The sequence below is a fragment of the Pseudonaja textilis genome, chromosome 7 (assembly GCF_049901715.1).
Source record: "Pseudonaja textilis isolate UNSWEBS1 chromosome 7, rPseTex1.2, whole genome shotgun sequence".
In the NCBI taxonomy this organism is placed as follows: domain Eukaryota; kingdom Metazoa; phylum Chordata; class Lepidosauria; order Squamata; family Elapidae; genus Pseudonaja; species Pseudonaja textilis.
Window position 1 is genome coordinate 25,362,965 of NC_141996.1, and position 21,638 is coordinate 25,384,602.

At 37.2% G+C, this 21,638-nt stretch overlaps 1 protein-coding gene across 2 annotated transcripts in view; it reads left to right on the forward strand.

The window, feature by feature from the left end:
* IGSF11 (immunoglobulin superfamily member 11) overlaps positions 1-17,240 on the forward strand; it is a 185,494-nt gene extending 168,254 nt beyond the window's left edge. For both annotated transcript variants that reach the window (XM_026708898.2, XM_087937273.1), the window contains exons 2-7: positions 1,580-1,743; positions 4,188-4,395; positions 8,021-8,176; positions 11,434-11,556; positions 13,987-14,137; positions 14,839-17,240. In XM_026708898.2, the coding sequence (XP_026564683.1) occupies positions 1,580-1,743; positions 4,188-4,395; positions 8,021-8,176; positions 11,434-11,556; positions 13,987-14,137; positions 14,839-15,280 (1,244 nt within the window). In that variant the 3' untranslated portion in view covers positions 15,281-17,240. The remainder of the gene's footprint in view (positions 1-1,579; positions 1,744-4,187; positions 4,396-8,020; positions 8,177-11,433; positions 11,557-13,986; positions 14,138-14,838) is intronic.
* Positions 17,241-21,638: the final 4,398 nt, after the last annotated feature.

Genomic DNA, 21,638 nt, shown 5'->3' on the forward strand with positions numbered 1-21,638 from the left:
AAGACTAGACACACCTAGCTCCCTTAACTGTTCATTTTACTATTTAGCTTCCAGGCTCCTTATCATCTTTGTTGTTCTTCTCTGCACGCTTTCTAGGGTCTCAGCATCTTTTTTATAAATTCACCACTTGATTATTTTTTTCAAGATTTTCCCAGATATTGGAATCAAGCTGATAATTTCTGGCTTCCAGTTTGCTCCTTTTTGTAGATCAGAACCACATCAGCTCTTTTCCAGTCTTCCTGTAGTTCCCACGTGGTACAGGAGCTTTGAAAGATTACATTCAATGACTCTGAGATTATGTTTGCCCACTCGTTCAGAACCCTGGGATGTAAACCATCTGGCTCAGGTGATTTGTATTTTGTAAGGGATTCTCTTACTAATTCCTTGCCTGTTCCTGTTCAGTCTCCCTCGCTGCTTTTGATAGGTTGGATGCAAAGAAAGATTTAAACTGTTCTGCTTTATCCCTGTCCATCACCTTCTTGCCTTCAGTTCCCATTAGTTAGATAGTTCACCTATCATTTCGTTGACGTTGTTCTTGTTCCTTACATATTGAAATAGATTGTTGTTATTGTTGTTGTTATTATCATTGTTGTTGTTGTTGTCGTCATTAATTGCCAGTCTTAGCTCATTCTGGGCCTTAGCTTTCCTGACTCTCTCCTTACAGATTCAGGCTATTTGTTGATATTATGTTTTAATTATGTATCCCTCTTTCCATTTTTTATATTTGACTTTTTTGTTCCTCATATTGTCAGAGAGCAACCATGCTGATCTTGTTCGGTGTCTTTTGTTTTATCTTTCTTTGGTATTATTTTTGCTTGGGCCTTCATTATCTCATTTTTCAGAGTTACCCAAGCATCTTGAACTGTTTTTCATTTTAAGCTTTTTATCCATTGAATCCTTGCTAGTCTCTCTCTTAGCTTGTTGAAGTCAACTCTCTTAATATCTAAAATTCCAGTCAGACTTAGTTTAGTTACTTGTGGTTGCATTATGGTGAATTCAACTATGACATGGTTGCTGTCCCCCAAAATTCCTATAGTTTTACCTCCTCAGCCATTTCATCCCTGCTAGTAAGGATAGTTGTCCTTCTAGTTCCCTCCTCTACCTTTTGTATAATAAAGTTGTCCTGTAGGCACGTAAGAAACATGTTTGATCTCCCACTCACTGAAGAGTTTTCTTCCTAGTTGATGTCATGGTAATAAAGTCCCCCATTACTACTGTGCCGAGTTTCCTCCACACCTCACCTAACTGATTTTCATCTATTTCTTCCAGTTGGTTGGGTGGCCTGTAGTATACACATATAGCAAAGTCATTTGTTTTTCCTTACCCTTTCCATCTGCATACTGTGCACCAGGATAAAAATGTTACTACTACTTCTTTGGATTCCTCCATGACAGTAGAAAGTCTTGGAAAGTAAGGCAAGGAGGCAGCTTGGTGGTTGCAAGTATAAGAGAAGAAGCTAAGAACGTTTTTGTATGTGTGCCAGAAAGACAGAAGGTTTATTATCCCATTTGTTACTGTATTACTACATCATTGTAAAATGGAGATAGAATATATTATCTTGATCTCTCTTTTTTTTTAGGTCTAGTGAGTCCCTTGGAGGTCTTCATGAATACCCGGAGTGTTGAAGTTGCTCGGGGTCAGACAGCCATCCTGCCCTGTACTTTCACCACTAGTGCTGCACTCACTAACCTTAATGTCATCTGGATGGTCACGCCTCTTTCCAATGCCAACCAACCTGAACAGGTACCAAGTCCTATCAGAAAAATGGATGAGCTCCCTTTTGCCTCTCTTTCTCATTTAAGATTATTTATGCCACATTTCTCTTAGTCAGACTGGAATTTTTCAGCTGTGAAAAGGCTGCACAAAACTGATCTCTACAGTATATCAGATGAATGAGATGAATTCTCAGTCTTGTACTTCCTTAAGCTTTTATCTGAATCTTGGGATCATAGCTACTTTTTTTTTTTTTTTTGCCAGACTATTTCAGATATTTTCTAAATGAAAAAAATACAAGTGAGGGTTAAGGCAGATTCATCAGCACCGTGATTTTTCCGGTTTGAGGGAATACAGAACGTTGCAGAAATCCATATTTGGAGCTCAGCACCTGATCATTGGTCTTATGATTTCAGCCATGTGGTACATAGTAGAGCTCTTTGTGAGGAAAAAAAAAAATGAAGTGATTTATTACTGCTCTAATATGGTAACTAGATCATCATATTATAAGTAGCAAAAATATTACAAGCTAGAAAAATATGTCGTTATTTCATTACTTTTTTTATTGTTGAAACTTTTAATCCGCTTACTGATTCATTCACCTTTCATTTTATTTCACAATTGATATGGAATTATGGAAATTATTATTCTTATTTATTTCCATATCTTTTTTTTCCAGTTTTTTTTAAACAAAAACCAGTTTTCTCCTGTCTGTAACTTCAGACAGATGCTATCGTGAATGCTACTGGTTGGGAACTGAAGGAATTCCAAATAAAATCCTGTTTCTTGTTTGTTTCCATTGAAGCCATGCTGGAGCAGCCTTTACAGCAGGGGAGGGCAATTTTCCCAGGGTCAGGAGTCACAACTTGCTCCCTCAAGCAGCTGGAGGGCTGCAGGTGACATCACTAGGTAGGTGGTGAAGTCACAGAAAGGATTCCTGCAGGTACCCGAGTCCTGCTGTATAAATCACAGGGCCTGCTGCAACCTTTACCTAGGCTATAATGGTTACAGACAGAGGGTGACATTCTTTTAAAAATTAGCACCATGCCTATAAAGTTTCAGTTAACTACAGCAAAGAGCTCTAGAGCACTTTCATTTTTATAGCAAATAAATTTGTTTTGTAAATTATTCCTTTTTTTTCCAAAACACACATTGCTATTACAGATATAAGATAAACATAGCATTTTTTTTTCCAGAATCAATTTCCTCAAAGGTTATTGCTATTAGTTTTCTACTCATGCGTGTCATACTAGGTGGCATGTAAACCTAGTACCTTAAATTTTATTGAGAGTTCTTTTCCCCAGTTAGATAACATTTTCTAGATTCATGCAAAAACTGTCATCAAATTGAAACTGTTTTAAAAAAATTGATAAAACACTGTTATACAACTTCCTCATCTATAACTTCCGGGAATATTAGCCTGTATTTCTCATAACAGCAGACTGCCAAAACTGCAGCCCTGTATTCTTCATGCATTTAGACTCACTTGCTGTCAAATTGGCTCATATGATCAATCAATATCTTCAGGAGGAAATGCTTTTTTCGCCTTGTAAACACCAATTCTTTAGTGTCGCAAATTTAAGTTTGGAATTTCAAGGGGAAAAAATTGAGATCCATGGAGTTCAATCGGAAGGAACATCTGATTTCAATTGAATTCTATTTCTTTAGAATTAGGTAATAAGTCTAGGAAGGAATGGGCACAAGAACTTTGATACTTATTTTTCTGTGTTAAGTTTTGTCGTAGTTCTACCTACAAACTCAGTAATTTGACACATTTATACTTATCTCTGTGCAATAGTAAATAATTTTTCTTTAAATTATTTTGCGATTTGGAATCCCATTTTAAACTTTTACACAAACTTTTTTTAAAGTTGAAGCCAACCACTGCCACCTAGTGGTCCTTCGGGGTTTTCAGCTTGACTAATTTGCCAGGAGTTTCATTTGCCTTTTAATTTAACTTATAATATTTTGTTGAACTGAGCAGTTTTATAATTTTCAATAGTGCACATTTCTATTTTAATATATAAAGCTAAAAAGTTATTTTTATACATTATATGTACTTTTATTACAAAAAGTTTGATTTTGTTTATTTCTTGTGTGATTGGCTGATACTATATCTTTTTGTGCTGTGTACACAAACACAGATTTTACATTTTTATTTCCCCAATTATATCTATATAATGGTGTGCATACTTTTTGATTATTTTATTCTTCTTTTCTATCTGCATTTTTGTAAAAAAAAAAAAAAGTGAAATTTGACCATAAAGTAAAAGAAATCAGCACAAAAACTTATCCATACCAGAAACAGAAGAAATGGTGTGCAAAATGAGGATCCAAAACTCAGGTTTATGCTAGACTCTGAAGTGTTTTTAAATCACATCATACAGGTAAGATATTGTAATCAGAGCATAATAAGTAAAAACTTTCTTACTCTAATCTTTAGTTTGCATGATATGGTGCCTTGTCTTTTTCAGGTTATTATTTACCAGGGTGGTCAGATTTTTGATGGTGCAGCCCAGTTTCATGGGCGAGTGGGGTTTGCAAAAACAATGCCAACCACCAGTGGCTCCATCTTCATCAACAATACCAAGCTCTCAGATACAGGAACGTACCAGTGTTTGGTGAATAATCTACCAGACCTAGGAGGACGGCATATTGGAGTCATTGGGCTCAATGTCTTGGGTATGATCTTTCTAAAATGGATGATAGACTTAAAATATGGAGGTGAACTGATGTACAACTTTCTTTTTAATTTTAATTGTAAGCAAGACTCTGGAACAGGAATTTCTGCCATGTCAGTGGTCCACCAGTTTTGCACAAGAGTACTAGATAACTATAATTTACTTTAACTGTATGATTCTGGCCAGTTTCCTTCATATCTGAAATAACACACCAGTAAAACAACGGAAAGGGATTAGAAGTCATAATTAAAATTGGTCTCTCTCTAAAACTTCTATGAACAACTCAACTCCTGGCATATTTGCTCCATTACAGCCACTCCTCATTTAGTGACTACCTTGGTTAGGAACCATTCACAAATATGAGATTAATAGGTGTTAATAAAAATTCATTTCCTGCCTAATATGTGCAATTATCAGCAAATTTCAGGTGCCTAAAGCCTGCCAGAGGGTTCTAATAAACTAATTAAGATCACAGAGCTGAGCTTGTTAACACAGTAAGTAGCACTTTTTAGAGAAGTGCTGCCTGAGGAAAAAAACAGGAAGAGAAAGCTTCTTTAACCAAAATCCCGTGAGGGGGCAAAAGTGGAGGGTGGAGAGGAAAGATCAGATATGGCACATTGTAAGGGAGATCTTTGTCTGAATGAGAGGATAGCAACAGTGACCCTTGCAACATCTCTCTCTGTCTCCCCCTCCCTCTTTCTCCTTACTTAGTGACCATTTCACTTAGCTAAGTTGTTGGGCAGAGTATGGTCAGTAAATAAGGATAGGATGTAAATACTTAAAATTCCGACAGAGTAGAGTATAGCAAAGGAGACAAAAAACGATTTGGAGATAACAGAATATTGTACTTAGGCCCACCTAGTTCCTGCCAGGTGCTTATCCTTCTGGCTGGTGACACGCTGAAGAGGGAGTACAATAAAGACAGCTAGTTAAAACCATCACTGCCTGTCACAAAAGGCCCACTCGCAAATCAGAGCAATACAGATAAACAGAGATTGGAAACTGGGAGAATAAAGGCAGAAAAGAATGGCAGTAGAAATACAGGTGGTCCTCGACTTACAACAGTTCATTTAGTGACTGTTCAAAGTGGCAACGGCACTGGAAAAAAAGCGAGTTATGACTATTTTTCACACTAATGATCATTACAGCATCCCCTTGGTTACCTGATTGACATTCAGATGCTTGACAACCGACTCACATTTATGGTGGTTGCAACATCCCAGGGTCATGTGATCCCTTTTTTTGTGACCTTCTGACAAGCAAAGCCAATGGGGCAGCCAGATTCACTTAACAAACATGTTACTAATTTAACAACTGCAATGATTCGCTTAGCAGTTGTGGCAAGAAAAGTCATAGAATGGGGCAAAATGCAAGAGATTTATCACTTAACAACATAAATTTTGAGCTCAATTGTGGTTGTAAGTTGAGGACTACTTGTACAAAATGTCATGTGATTCGAGGAGTGGATATCACTTTAGTTCAGTAGTAGGGAAGGGCCTTCAGTCACTCAGTATCCCATCCAACTGCCTCGTTTCCATGCAGGTAATTCTAAACTTACAATTCATTTAGTGACTATTCAAAGTTACAACAACACTAAAAAGGTGACTTACGACTTTTTCTCACTTTTGACCATTGCAGCATCCCCCATGGTCACGTGATCAGAATTTATATGCTTGGCAATTGATTCATATTTATGACAGTTGCAGTGCCCCAAAGTCATCTTTTGTGACTCTGCAAAGTCATTTTAACTTCATTGTTAAGTGTAGCCAGATTCATTTAACAACTGTATTACTAACTTAACAACTGCACTGATTTCTTTAATAACTGAGGCAAGAAAGGTCGCAAAATGGAGCAAAACTCAGTTAAGAATTATCTTGCTTAGCAACAGAAATTTTGGGCTCAATTGTTGTCCTAAGCTGACGATTATCTGTACTTGGGAAAGAGTTAGGAAAAGGCAGGGATAAACCCACCGACTATCTTCTTGCCAAGATAAAAACCTGCATCTTGTCAATTAAATTTGTTGCCAATATGTTGTTCTCCTTTAAAAAAATTAAAATGGATTTCTTTCTCTTAAAATGCCTTTTAAATTCACAGCTGTCTTAGATGAAAGAATGATTTTGTTGACACCGCAGCAAGGAAGAAATAGTTCAAATATAAGCATGCACACTTTGTTAACAAAAACCCATACCTATCTGATATTGGCATTATGTATCACTTAATCCTTAGTTGTATAATGTGTGTGTGTTTAGATATTTTGGATTCACTTAGTGACCAGAAGTCAGAATTCCTAGCATCATTACCCAATGTGTATATAATTAATACATGGTGCATTCAGGAAGTATTCAGATTACTTTTGTCAATTTTATATGCTGCAGCCTGATTCTACAATTGTTGAAATTCATTTTTTTTCTCATGAATCTATACTCAGTACCCCATAATGACAAAGTAAAAGCAGGTTTTTAGAAATGTCTGTAAACAAAATTGACAAAAGTAAGGGGAGCTGAACTGTAACTGTCCAGTTTCCTGATTTCTAGAAAAAAAATGAAATAGAAGACCCTTTCAACTTTTTCCATTAAAAGATAAATTTTGTAGATTCTGATATAAGTGGGACAGAAGTGGGTTCTGAGAGATTCAAGCTAGCTTTAGATAGTAGAAGATAGGATTGGTAATAGGAGTCAGAAGTATATGATAGAACCACTTATAGAAGGCAAAGAATTCTCTCTATTTTTGATCTATTGTGGCACATTTTCAAAAGTTTTTGCTAGTGGTATAAGTATCTTTAAGCTCTATATAATTTATTTTTAGCATTGCTTGACCATGTTTATGTTAGGTGCTTTTAAGAATTTGGTACCTACTTGATCCATAGTCATATCATCTTTCTCTACATAGATAGTAAATGTAAACCTCATAACCTTATCAAGACAATAGAATCTAGATGTAAAGTAAAATATTTTCATAGTAACTTTATTATGATAATTGAGAGGGACCACAGATGTTGTCCTTCCTTGTAATAAAAAATGGCCATGCTTAAGCCTACAGTTATGACTGAGCTCAGTTTAACAGGTTGAAGGTTATGATGGACTTGAAAAAAAGCAACTTAAGCCATATTCTCAAAGTTACGACTGCTGAACCAACCGCACAGTTACATGATTGCATTTGGGGCACTTAGCAACTGGTTCGCATTTGCGCAGGGTTGCAGCATCCTGTTGCAACACATTTGTGTTTTGTGATTTATTTATTTTTTTTGCCATTTTCAGGCAAAAAAATGGCAAAAGCATCCATTGTACAAAAAGGCTTCAAACTGACAGTGTAGTTTGATAAACAATTGTGTGGTTCGCTTTAATGACAGTTTTTTAAAAGGTGATAAAATTGAGTCAGGTTACATGGTGCCTTGACTTACAACCATAGTGGCTTGCGACTAAAATATCAGTCCCATGTGGTCATAAATCAAAGACTACCTGTAGTTACAAAAGTCTTAGCAGGTTACCTTGCCTGTTGCTTCCTTATTAGTCTTGAACATCTGTATCCTCTCATTTTTTTTAGAATGCTGCCTATATTTGTAAAGATGACAAGAATGTTAAAGAAAAATTACTGTAAATAATCCATGCCATCTTCTCTTGTAACAGTTCCTCCATCTGCTCCTGACTGCAGAATTCAGGGTTCTTTGAATATTGGTAGTGACATCACACTGAGTTGTAATTCAGAAGAAGGCATTCCTCGGCCAACTTACAACTGGGAAAGGCTGGATAATGCTCCCAAGCTGCCTCCAACATCCATCCAAGGTGACCATTCTCTATCTTTCTTTCTGTTTCTTTTGGATGCCTGACTAATTTTTCTTAATTCATTTTGGTGGTAATGTGGTAGTAAGTTTTGCATTTTGTCCCAAACTGCTGCTTCAGTTACTTTTGTAAAGCACCTGGTCCAAGCATGTTACAGAAGAGAGGAAAGCAATTAATGTTGTCAATTAATGCTGATATTCTCAATTAATGCTGATAATCTGAATGTAAAAAATGATTAAAAGTAACAAGCAGAGGAGAAAGGAAAAATCTGTTTTGGATGATAAAAAAACAACCAAGCCTATAAAGCATTGGGTGCCCTCTAGTGGAATTCTAATTAGTTTAAGTGTTTTTATGTATGAAATAAAATAGCGCACATTACTTTAAAGTAATGGTAGCCGGCTATTTTGGCAAATCAGCCAGAAATCCAATGGCTCAAATATTGTTATTAAAAAATATACTATAAAACAAAATAGTTCCACCTTTTAATTCTTTTATCTTGTAATATATTTTACATGAATAGTAATACTAGGCAATCGGGTTCAGATAGCTAGGATGACTGTGAAACATCATATACCCCATAACTACAGGTTATGTGATATCACAAAGGATTTCAGAGTTTTGGCAGTGCTTTCTGCCCCCCACATGAAATAAATGCGAAAAAAAATAAAAATAAAACTCTAAAGAGGAGGATCTCAAAGAATAGATGCATCTTCTTTTGCTTGTTTCAGGTTTTTTTAATCAAAAAGAATCATGTTCACAGAAGTCATAAAAGATTATTGTAATAATTAAATTGCATTGTTATTTTAAATAAGTTTATATTTGGTTGTTTCAAGGTTATATAGTACTTGGGGTTTTTTTTTTTTGAATGAATGTTCAGAACATCTAAGTATTTGCAACATTAAACTTTTTTTAAAAAAAAGTGTATCAGTAAAAAATGCATATAGCAGTCACTTTATTCCAAAAGTTTTATTAGATATAGACAGACAGACATATAGCTATATTTCACCAGCTGATGAAAAATGAGTAATGATAGTAAACAGACTTTTCAAAGTGTTTTGCCAAGAATAAATTTATCAGATTTTGTACTTAGAATAGTAATGGTAAATTGTAAATAGAAAGCTTTTTAACATATCAAGTAAAAACGAAGTCAGAAACACAGGAGAGTGATCTGAAATTTCAGGAAAATAGTTTGCAGGAACATAATTTTGATTATTGATCTCAATACTCAGTTGAGATGCATTTCTACCCAGAGCTGCTCCTGCTCTTCTCTGTGCCAACCTGACTTTACAAAGTATTTTTTCCCCTTGTGATGAATTTGGAAGTTCTGTGTTTGCCTGTTAACACCACTATGTCTGTTCTTTTGGAACACCGTTGAGTGCATTCCAGACTGAACAAAATCCTCAGCTTTTGTCAGATTAATCAGCAACATTTCCTGCACCCCTTTTTCTGACTAAAAGAGAAAAAAAGTCAGTCTGAACCTAATATTGTTTTAATGGGAAAGAAGTAATATTTTAATGTTGAACAAAACATACTTTGGGAAAAGATAAAGTTGTTTAAATTTGCTAATATTCATATAAGGCAGGGGTGTCACATCGTCATGGTGGCGTCTTGTGATGTATTGGGACTTTTTTTCCCTTCATGAAACCGGGCATGGCCGTGGCTAGCGTGTGACACATCCAGGCCCGGGAGTTTGACAGCCCTGATATAAAGAGATAGGTCAGAAGTTGGACTGAAAGTTTCTGTTAATTTGCAGTCATAAGCTCCTCTTATATGCTTTTTGCAGAACCTATGTATATCACCAAGTTGTGTGATAAGCCAACCATTGGTACCATTGATTGCAAGCTATTTATTATTAGGCATGAAGGAAGCAATGGTTAACAATACACTTGAATTTAGGTGTTTTTAGCTTTAATTTTTAAAAGTAGGCCACATTTTTTTCATTGATTATGCAGTGTTTCATCACGTCTTAGAAAGCATCCTTGGGGGAAAAAAACTCTAAAAATATACAAAATAAATAAAGGAAATCAATACAAGTAAAGATAAACTGATTTTTTGCTAGAAGGTAAATTCAGCAATTTGTAGCCACAACAACAACCAAACAAGTTCTTAGCAAACAGTTACTTCCAATTATAGTATTAGTTGCTCAGATTCACAAATAGCTATTCTGCTATAGTGGAACTGATTATGAACATAGACTTTGGGTCAATAAAGTATGGAGAATATCTGTCACAATGATGGCGATGGTGATAGTCTATAAATTGAAAATCTCTCATCTGGATCTTATTGATATGTCGGTAGTACCTCCTACATGGGAAACTGTTTTTCCAGGAACCAGAGTTATAGGCTAGGTTCATTATTTATTCTAAAGATTTCTTCATAGTACATTATATGTATAGAACTTATAAAATTGATTGGCGTGTTTAGCTAAGCACTTAAAACTCAGGATTAGATCAAGGGGGTTGTAGCAAGGACTGGAGTGAAAATAATCTTCCTGGAAACGTTATCTAAAACTTCCTATGGCCCCAGACTGAGAGACAGATTGCCTGAAGCATTGTAAAAGCTATGTTGCTGTCCTGCTACTAAATATTTCATACTGTATTATAACAAATTTGTTTATTTTGCATCCCAAAATATATTCATGTATTTGTTGATTTGCAAAAGTGTCTTAATTTTTATTAGCAAAATTTAGAACAGCCTTCTAAAATATGAAATTTTTCTTGAAATGTAATATTTGCTGAGAAGGCTTGATTAGATGGTGTTGAGGTATTGTATTATGTGAATGGTGGTTGATTTTCTTAAATTCGTTTATGAGTCTTGATTCACAGGCTGAAATGTTTTCTGGAAGAAGGAAAACAAAAGAAAAGGAAAACAATGCAAAGACAAGACAAAACAAGAAAGAAAAAGAAGAAAAACTGACTCGTTCAAATCTGTCCTCAGTTTCCTTGTTAAAGTGATAGATAGGTTGTTGTTTTTTAAGTTTTCTAAACTGTGTTCCTTCCGTCTTAGGCTTCCAAATTATAACAACAATCTTTCAGAGGAAAATGACCACTATAAGCTTCTTAAACTCTAGTCTCATTTGTAAAATATGCTTTCATCTGAAGGTCATTTTGTAATCTGTCTTTTAAGAGCCTTACATTGCAACTTAAGTTTTGTTGGATTTGGATTTTCAAAATTCTGGTAAAATGGTTCTTCTGCCTTATATAAATTGCAATTTAATGTATAAGATTTTATTTATTTTGTTTTTGGACTTTCCTGTCTAGATCTAGTTCAGGGTACTCTTCTTCTGCGCAATATTACCTCTTTGTCATCAGGACGTTACCAATGTATGGCATCCAATGTCATTGGAAGCAGCACCTGTTCGCTTGAAGTTCAAGTGATTATACGTGAGTTAGATTTAGTATTCAGAACTTGTTGTCTTGTATTGGGATCTGTGCAGCTTTATAACTCTGTCTATATTACTGTTGCAGAATTTCAGGTAATAATACATTCCATTGCTTTTTTTTTATATTGGAAAAACCATCAGTCCTTATATCAGGTACCAGCAGTGTGTGAAAAGCTGGCATTGTATAGAATGCCTAGGAAATCTATAAAATGAATGATGTTCGATGCACAAGGTATGAATTTGCTGTATACTTTCCCTGGTCATTCTGTATAATACCTAGGCATTATGCTGGAGGACAGAAACTATTCAGTCAAAGTATGAAAAGAGAGTCATGAAAAGATTTAGGATTAGGGTTAACCCTACCCCTAACTCTCTATTGAGAAGTCATATATAAAAATGAAAAATAAAGGATTTTCTTACTGTAAAAAAACAAGCGAAAAAACCCAGTATTGACCTACTTGTTGCAGCAAGGAAGGCTAGAATGACATTTTAGCAGCAGTATTTTATACTTTGCTGGTTCCCCTTTTGCCATTGCATAGAATGTCTAGGAAATGTGTGAAATATTAAGTATTTCACACTTTCCCATTTATTGGCATTCTGTAGATTTTCTAGACATTGATGACATTTTTGGCATTCTATAGATTTTCTAGGCATTGATGGTAACATATATAAATAAACGTTCTTTCTAATATATACCATATACCCAATGTATTAACTTACATTTCTCCAATATGATTTTTAATATGAATGTCTCTTATGTTCATTTAAAAATATATTTATGTACTCTTTTGCATAGTCTTCCCAAAATATAACTTCTTGTGTGGGGTTATTGTTATGATTAAATAGATTTTTTTTCTTTTTTTCATCCTAAATGATGGATGCTACTAGATTCTGCTATCTGCTGCTGCTGCCTATATTGCTGCAAAGCCTATTTTAGTAGATTCTACCAATTCACAGAAATTCTGTGGGAAATTTCTTTAACATCCCTAATCTTGCTGGTTCTGATCATCTCTGACCTTTCTTACAGGAAGGTCAACATTAGAGAAAGGCTTGCTTTCACTACACTAGACATTTAGAACAAATGAACTATTATGTGGCTGAATGATAATTGAATTTTCTTGCACAATTTTTTTTTCCTACAAATAGCTATAAGTGATTTAGTTTTTCAAGAAGTTCTATTTTCTGCACACATCTCAAGTCTAAATTGCATCTTAGAGCTGTTATTTTAGAAAAAGAAACATAATAACTGTACCACCAAGGCAATTTTATTGGGATCTTGAATTGTAACTGCTGCACAGTAGAAAAGTGTAAATTCTCATTTCTGCATTTTGGCTCCAATCCATATCGGAAGGCCTTGGGGAAGATAAAAGCACTCGGGGAACTTTTAGTTTAGTAAAACTATATCTGTTTTACCTCCTTATATATTTCATTGTTTTAAAATCAAATGCTTTTTTCTGACACATTTTCAAGAAACAGACACATTTTGTTCTAGGCAACAAAATAAAATACTTGCATTGTCATAGTCAACAGAGGAAACATCTTTTCATGCCTGTTCAATGCATCACTACTAAAGGAGAGATGTCTGCCAGTAATCACTTGAATAACTATTAAAATTATGGCAGCCTCATTCACACTGCACATCATTGCATCTGACTTGTTTGAACAAGAAGAAATAAAAATAAAATTAAATTAAATAAATAAATAAATAAATAAAGACCTGAGAGGGTCTTGGTGTGAAGATATTCAGATACCACTTTGCCTCTATTCTATATTGGCAATAGACATGATGCTGATCAACATGGCTGAGTTCAAATATAGTCGAATATACAGAGATATCCCAAAATTAAGTCATTCAGTCGCTTAATTGAATACAAAGAAGTTAAGGCTGTCTGAGTTGATAGACAGAGAGCATTTATGCTCTTTAAAGCTCTATCATTTTAAGAAGAAATTAGCAAAGTTTGTGAAGTTGTTTGCTTTTCTAAAAAAAAGAGCAATAAATAAAATTCACACAAACACATATGCACAGCAATCCTACATTAGATTCTCTGTATAATTATTAATTTGTCCTATCACCTTGTCTCAGGACTTCAGACATTCATAATGGATTTAAAACTGTTTTGGCTATGTGCAGATTGCATGGAATAATTTCACTTTGCTAAAAGCTCTCTTGTTTGAATGAATGCCAGAATCCACACCAAAATGTGCATATGGAAACATTTAATTTAGTGCGACAAAAGGTTGGGAAAATGTTAACAACCTCTTGTGTTTTATCGCAAGTTACAAGAATATGTAAGACAACATCCCTGAACTTTTGATTCATGGACGCTTTTTTCTAAGTGATTTTGGTTACTTTTAGGAATACAGCTGGTCTTTGAACATGCTCATGTGTTCTTTCTACTCAGACTTTGCATGTGTTCCATGTCCCACACAGCTAACCCTCGGAATATTGGTCTGATTGCCGGAGCTGCAGCAGCAGGGGCAGTTGTGCTTATTGTCTGCATTGTCTTGGTGGCTGTTACACTCTTTTATTGGAAAAACAAACACAAGGAGGAAGAGGAGGAGGAGATTCCCAATGAGATAAGGTTTGGCCTTGGAAAATACTTTGTCTACCCTTCCAACTTTCTTCCCTTCCTTCCAAGCAAGATTGTCTCCAGGTTTCAAGAGAAAGACATTACAGTAACTTCTCATTCTTGAGTGTAATGAATCCAAATTAGATGTTAGCATACAAGATTCTCATTCCTAATTCTTATAATACTCGTAATGGTATGGCTATGCAGTGCCAGTTATTAATGGAGTAGGCATAAGTGCAGTGCAAGTCTCATCCATCATCTTTTCTGACATGTTAGCAAGAGGGTTACATGCAATATTCTTGGTAAGAGAAGTATAGTTTGTTAATTAGTCATGGCAGTCTAAACAAGCAATAAATTCTTCAAGAGAAAATAATTCATTTTAATGCTAGCTAATGTTAATAACATAAGAAATAACCATGGCTAATTTCTGCCTTTTGTCCATTATCACTGTGTATTCAGCTTTGACAGAATGAAACCAGGATATCAGCACAAAAACTTAGAATGTAAAACTTAAAGTTGTGGTGTGTATTTGGGCAAGAATTAAGATGTTGGTATCAAAGACGTGAAATAATTGGGTGTTTTTTGCTGTCCGATGTTAATTATTTCATGCATACTTGTCAATAAGCAAGGAAATTTCCTATTTGTCTTAGAAAAGAGGGGATATTGAGGAAATGGTGTGACGGGAATTATAATTATGTCTTTCTTTTTCTTAGGGAGGATGATTTGCCACCCAAATGTTCTTCATCCACAAAAGCCTTTCATGGTGATGCTTCCTCATCTGAAAATGACACTCTTACCTCTTCCAATACCTACAACAGCCGATATTGGAATGACCCCAAAGCAAACCATGCTACAGACTCCTTCACTCACCTTAACAATGACGCACGGCAGGCCTTCTCTCGTTCTGGAAGTACCAATGCCCGTTCTGTATATGCTAATGGAGGTCACCCAGCACCCCCTCCACCGAAGACATTGGTAGTGACAACCAATACAGCTCCATCTACACAGGAGATGGCCAGGAGTAATGGATCAGTGAGTCGGAAACCACGACCCCAACACACATGGTCCTATGCTGTCAGCCAAGCAACGCTGGAGAGGATAGGTGCTGTGCCTGTAATGGTACCAGCACAGAGCCGAGCAGGCTCTTTGGTGTAAAAAAATGGTTGTGGTTCTGCAAATTTGTTACAATAAGTGGGAGTGAAGATGGGCTCAATAAGAGACTCTCCTCTTCCTCCCTGAGATGGAGGGGAAGATCTGTGTTCTTCCTTTACCCCAATCAACTGAACCCAACTGATGTGATGATCCCTCCTTTATTACCCCACCCTCATGATCTCAGGGGCTCCTCAGCTATGGCTGTATGTGCCAAGGTCAAAAGGAGGCCATTTAAGGCATCAGGGGAAGGAGACCATACTTGCTTTCTAAGGTCTGCTATGTGAAATTTCTATTTCTATTTGTATGGTAAACCAGATGGAATTTATAAAGTCCAGAGATCAGTAGATCAGATTAGCTGCCTTGGGTTTAGCCCATAGCTGCTTGGCTCGAAACAGATGATGGTGAGGGGAAACTGGTGACATTCTGTCTGTGACTACTGATCTCAGAGTAAAAAAAGCAGAGGAAACAAATAAGCTGGGGAAAAAGAAGTGGGAGGGAGGGCGATTGACTTGAGAGTTATATTTTATTTAATTATTTTTCTGGAGTTCTTTATTTCTATCTTCCTCCCTTCTCCTGCTTCCTATCATTCTCCAAATTGGATTTTTCTCCCCCTTGCACTAGTTTTCTGGATGCTTCTCACATCCTTTGCCACCTCCATGGCAACTGGTCGTTTTGGCCTTGTTCCCTGAAGGGCTGCTTGGCATCTGATTGGCCTGCTGCTGCTGCTGTTGCTGTTGTTTGGCTGTTGTTGAAAGGAGGGATTTGGGGAGGGCATGGTGTGGGGTTGAAAGCCTCCATTGCTTAACTGAACTGGCTGTGTATTTTCTAGGGTGTGTGGCTGGCGTTTCTCAAAAGAGCTAGTTTTCCAAAGCTTTTAGCATCTGCATGGCATATATGGCTGTGCGGGGCTGGCCTGCATGGTTGGGTTGATAGTTGACCATTCACACATTCAAAGCATTCATTTTAATTCTTCCTTTACAGGATATCTTGGACTTATATTAGGAAAGGAAGGAAGGAAGGAAGGAAGGAAGGAAGGAAGGAAGGAAGGAAGGAAGGAAGGAAGGAAGGAAGGAATAGGGGGAGGAATAAAGAAAGAAATCTAAGAGCAGCTGAATGAAAGATGGATTGTGGCTACATTGTCCCTCCTTTCTCTTTTCTTGAAATGTGGTCTGCTCTAAATAGTAGCCCATGGTGACATGTGTCACTCTTGTAATTTCATTAGCCTTAATTGAATAATAACCGTGGAGAATTCGGAAAGAAATAAAAGGGAGGATCTTCCATGCTTCATACGGAGCTTGGGATTGGGTGGGAAGGGAATACATTTCTGAATACCTCGAGGAAGCACAGCCAGGCACACCTCACTGAGTCCTGCTGTCCGCACCTGCCTCATTGATGATCACTGACACACTGGTCTTAAATAAACTCCCTTTGGAAGTTCCTAACAGGATTTCCTTCTCTGCACTGACAAAATCTATCCTTCTGATCAAAGCCTGGAATTAGGTAGGCCTTCTTCCACTGGCACCCTTCCACGTTCCGAACTGCACTGGAAATGAGGTTCCTAGGGAATCTCCGCTGCTCTTTCACGTCCCATTCTGCTTCACTCTTAATTTCATCCCCTCCCCGTTTCCAAATGGATGTTAAGGTCATTAGGAGAGCTCTCTGCACAGGCCATATATACCATCTATACCAGGGGTCTCCAACCTTGGCAACTTTAAGACTTGTGGACTTCAACTCCCAGAGTTCCTCAGCCAGCTTTGCTGGCTGAGGAACTCTGGGAGTTGAAGTCCACAAGTCTTAAAGTTGCCAAGGTTGGAGACCCCTGATCTATAGGATGCCATTGTCAAGAGAGCCCTCTAGGCTGAACTAGGTTTAAAGCTTAGCTGTGCCTTTTTTTTTTGCTTTTTTTAATATAAAAAAAGAAAACACCTCTCCTTCCCATTTACTTTCCTTCCCACCCCACCCCAAAATACTGCTAATGAACTTGCTGCATCAGTTTCAGAGCGTACCGGGAAGACAGATGGCTGCTGTATTTATACGTGTTTCCTAGGGAGCAGCATCTCTCCTCCCCTATTCACTGCCTCTTTCTCCTTTTTTATTATTTGGGAGTTGTGTGATGGCATTGCTGGAGTGGGGATAGCTTAGAAGAAAGAAGAATGGGCTGCTTTTTTTTAAGTTAGTGCAAAACAAACAACAACATAAACATGGTTTCTCCCTCTCCGCTTTTCTAACAACGGGAAACACAAGAGGCATTTTCAAGAGAGGCTGCTTAGAGCAGCCTACAACTAGTGCTCAGAAAGCTCTTCCTGGTTCTACTGTTCACTCTCCTCTTTCTTTCGTCTTTCTAATTGTCTAAAAAAATAATAAAACTTTTATTCATATAAAAGAGAAAATGATTGTCTCTGAATGTGGTTATTTATTTGCTTTCTATGTTATATATATATGAATACTTAAGGTACAAGGATCATAGTAGTGGTGGTATGCTACAGGTTCGTTGTTTCAGCTGAAACAGTAGTAAAAAAAAGCTGACGATCAGCTGAGAGGAGGAAAAAAAAATCCTCCATAATCAGCTCAGGGGAAAAAGAAGAGGAAAGCGCAGGATCGGCCCTCCCACCTGCTCCTGCACTTTTATTTATCCTCTCAATTGATTGGCGCTGCAGGTTTCAGCTGGTGAGGGGAAAGCTGCGCGCTGGCGTTAGGCAAAGCACACCCACCAAGCCACGCCCACCGAACTGGTGGTAAAACTATTTGAATCTCACCACTGGATCATAGATCTTCAGGTTTTCAGGGCCTTTCTCTGACCACCATTGCTGAAAATGGGCAGTGCAGTTTCCCATTATTCTACGAGGAAAACAAGAAAACTGTAATTAAGTTCTAAAATAGTTAAGTTTTTTTTTTTAAAAAAAGAACCACAGCCCTAACACCACAAGCTAAATAAAAATCCTCGACCTGCCCACCCATGTTACATGATCCTGCTCACTTTGTATCTTTAACCCACTCCACATGGCCCTGTGCGTGCCACATATCATTACTCTAATCATTCTACATTGGTTTTAAAATGCATGCTTTGTGCAACATGAAGTCCCAGCTTCCAGTTAGACCATCTTTGATTAAAAGAATCAAAGATTGGAAATTCTGGTGGGAGGGGGGCACTCTGCCAGAAGCTGCCAAAGAATTGTTGCCAGGACAAGTACAAATAGAAAGCCACCAGAAAGATGACCAGAAATGTATAGCACTGAAAAGCTATAATCATGTTGCTCTTTTTTCAAATTCAGCACACCTACACACCACTGTCAGCAAGTTGAATTTTGTACCCATTGCTATAAGCTATTACAGTCAAGATGGGAATCAGGAGTGGGGAGGTTGTCCCATAGTGTCTTCACATCTTTTGTATGGGCATTTATGTATTTATCTTTACACAAAAGAAACATCTTGCAGTCTGTGTATTTCTTAGTTATGTGAATCCCAGATTTGAACTTGTACATAACACAATCCTAAACAGAACTGCTAGTAAAAAAAGAGATGTGGGGAGGGGGTTGGATTTTTTTAAAATTGGGGTTAGAAAAGGGGCAAAATACAAGTTGCATTGAAAAGACATCATTTAGCTGTTTTTTCTTCAGAAGCTTAAATTTGGACTTAATTGTGATTAGAAATGGGCTGAAGCAATGTTTATATACAACTAAGAAATGGACTGAAGTAATGTTTATATACAACTAAGAAATGGACTGAAGTAATGTTTATGTACAATTTGCCCCTTATTGATAATTGCATTTATGGAACAGCTAATGAACCACTGTCCAGGAAATGCAAACTGAATGCAAATTTGAGTATGATAGGATGGGTCCAAAACATAGAACTTTTATTAAGCAGAATTGAACCTCTTAACATGTAGAATAAATCTCCCTACTGTTAAATTTAAATAATACTTTCAGCACTGTGATTGAGTAAGCACAATTTGTTGGCAATCACAGTCTACCAACTTCATGGAGCCTTCAATTATTTTATTTTCACTCCAGTGTGTCAACTCTGAAGAACATACAAATTCCCCAGTACCTAATTGGGATTAAAACAGTATGATCTGTTAAAAGAAAATAAGGTAGAAGTATTTGTGTAGAATATTTGTTTTTCCATAAGGAATCTGGGTAAATATGCCATCCATTTTCCTAAGTTTTTACCTTATTTGCAGAATACAGTTGTTTTCCTGTTGAATATCACAATGTGGACACTGATTTTGAACAGGGTTAATGGAGGAGGAAGGTTTTTCCCTTGATCTCCCTAGAGTCCTTGCAGATGAGGTAACTGATTCTCCACTTCTAATTCTAATAGGGATACAAATGAATCCTGGGATGAAGAAAGATTGTAATCCCATGACTCTTGTGGCCATCATCATCATCATCATTTCCATGAGGTAAAATAGCAGAACCTTTAAACCAGGGGTGTTAAACTCGTGGCATCATGTGACATATAGGGACTTTTTCTCCCTTCGCTAAACCAGATGTGGCCAGGGCCAGTGCGCGATGCATCTGGCCCATGGACCAGGAATTTGACAGCCTTGCTTTAAACCTATTCCTATCCCCTGATCCCAGGACAATCAAGGTAACTGTTTTCCTGTTGCTGATGATAACATACAGCAATCCCAACCTGAGGAAGAGTAAGCTGTAAGGCAAAGTGAGAGCAGTGGTTCATTTAAGGTAATGCTATTGACCACTGGAGTAGGGCATTACAACTTGGAAGCCCCAAATTTAGCACCACTTAAACCTGCTTTTTGAAAAATGTAAAGGCAATTCTGCCCGCCTTGCTGGCACAGTAGCATTCTCCTGCTTGCATTGCTGTCCCCTTGGAAAGGAAAGGGAAGCAAATCAGAGGTGAAATAATGTAGATGTCAGCTAATGAACTTTTCCCAATCATCCGAAAGAATGAACTTCTAGAAACTAGAGGTTTCAAAAGGAATTATTTATTGAGATGAGACCATTCAAGTAGGGTTTCAAAGCAGAGTCTAATGGCTCCCAGGCATGCAGTGATAGATAAGGGAAGTTAGGACCCCTTCCCTTATCTTGATGTGTATTTTGTCAAACAAAGAACCAACATGTTAATTCCCCCTCTCCTCTGGAAACGATGTTTTGAAGCGTTCCCAGGAAGTATCTTCCAAAGTTGGAATTTTTATGGTCCCTTCTCCCCTTGCTGTCTCTTCCAGAGGTGACAGGTTTCTGGGGCATCTGGCTCCAATCCTTCAGTTGTATCGTGTAGGTTATACAAATTCAATATAAGATTTAATATATTCAGGTTACATCAAAAAATGATTTCTTTACCAACTTCCTTCCCCCCTTCTCCTTCCTTTGAAGAATGGCAGATGCAGGGATCTGACAGTAGATAATGGGTTCAAAAGACCTCTTGTTCCCAGCTGAGTCTCTCCAATGCAAAAGAAGCCTTGCTAGGCCAGATAGTATATCTAATCTGTGACCTGGAACTCTTGTTTTAAAAAGATATTCAACCTCAGCCAACCACTATCAAAGATTTAAATCAACCCACATTTAAGAGTTTATGGAAAGATGCGAAAAAGTCTTCATGCGTATATGCATCACACATCCTTTGGCACGCATGCAGATAGAATCAGCCCAGACAGGATAGGTTCTACCTAAGTAGTTGCTTAATCCTGCTTTCTGTGAACTCATAAATTGGCATAGTCATAAAATTTTGAATGGGAAGTGATTCCTTGTTCTGCATAGAACCTAAATGCAGAATGCAATAACACGGTGATTTAAATGTCTCAAGTAAAGCTGAGTTCATTTCCTGAGGCTGTCTATTCCACTGACAAGCATCACTTTCTGTTAGGAAATTTCACCATCTATTTATCAGAGATGTATTTACCTGCAAGTTTCTTTATACACCCAGTCTCTGAAGAGACAGAGAATAAGCCAGAATCCTGAAAAGTAGTGAATATTCTTTAAGAATGGCTTGGACAATTGATTATAGAAATCCAGTCCCCAAATTCTCCAGGTCAGGTTGCCAATTATTCTGTATGTTTGTGTGTGTGTGAGACACACACACACACACACACACGTGGACTATATAGTTTATCTAGGCTGCTACTCCATAGCGTACACAGATAGTCCAGTATAACAATTGTAATTGGGACTGGAATGGCCATCACCAAGTCATATGATAGCAAAGTGACATAATGTGACTGCTTTGTTTAGTGATGACCATCTTGACATTCCCCGTTGCTGTCATGAAGTGAGGATTTCAGATTAATAAGGAAGTCCAGGGATTTGCAAGCAGGTAAGTGTCTGCTGCTGGGTGGGGTGTGTGGGTAGCCAGTGCAGTGTGAGCACAGCAGGGCCAGGAGTCACTGCTGCCAGGCAAG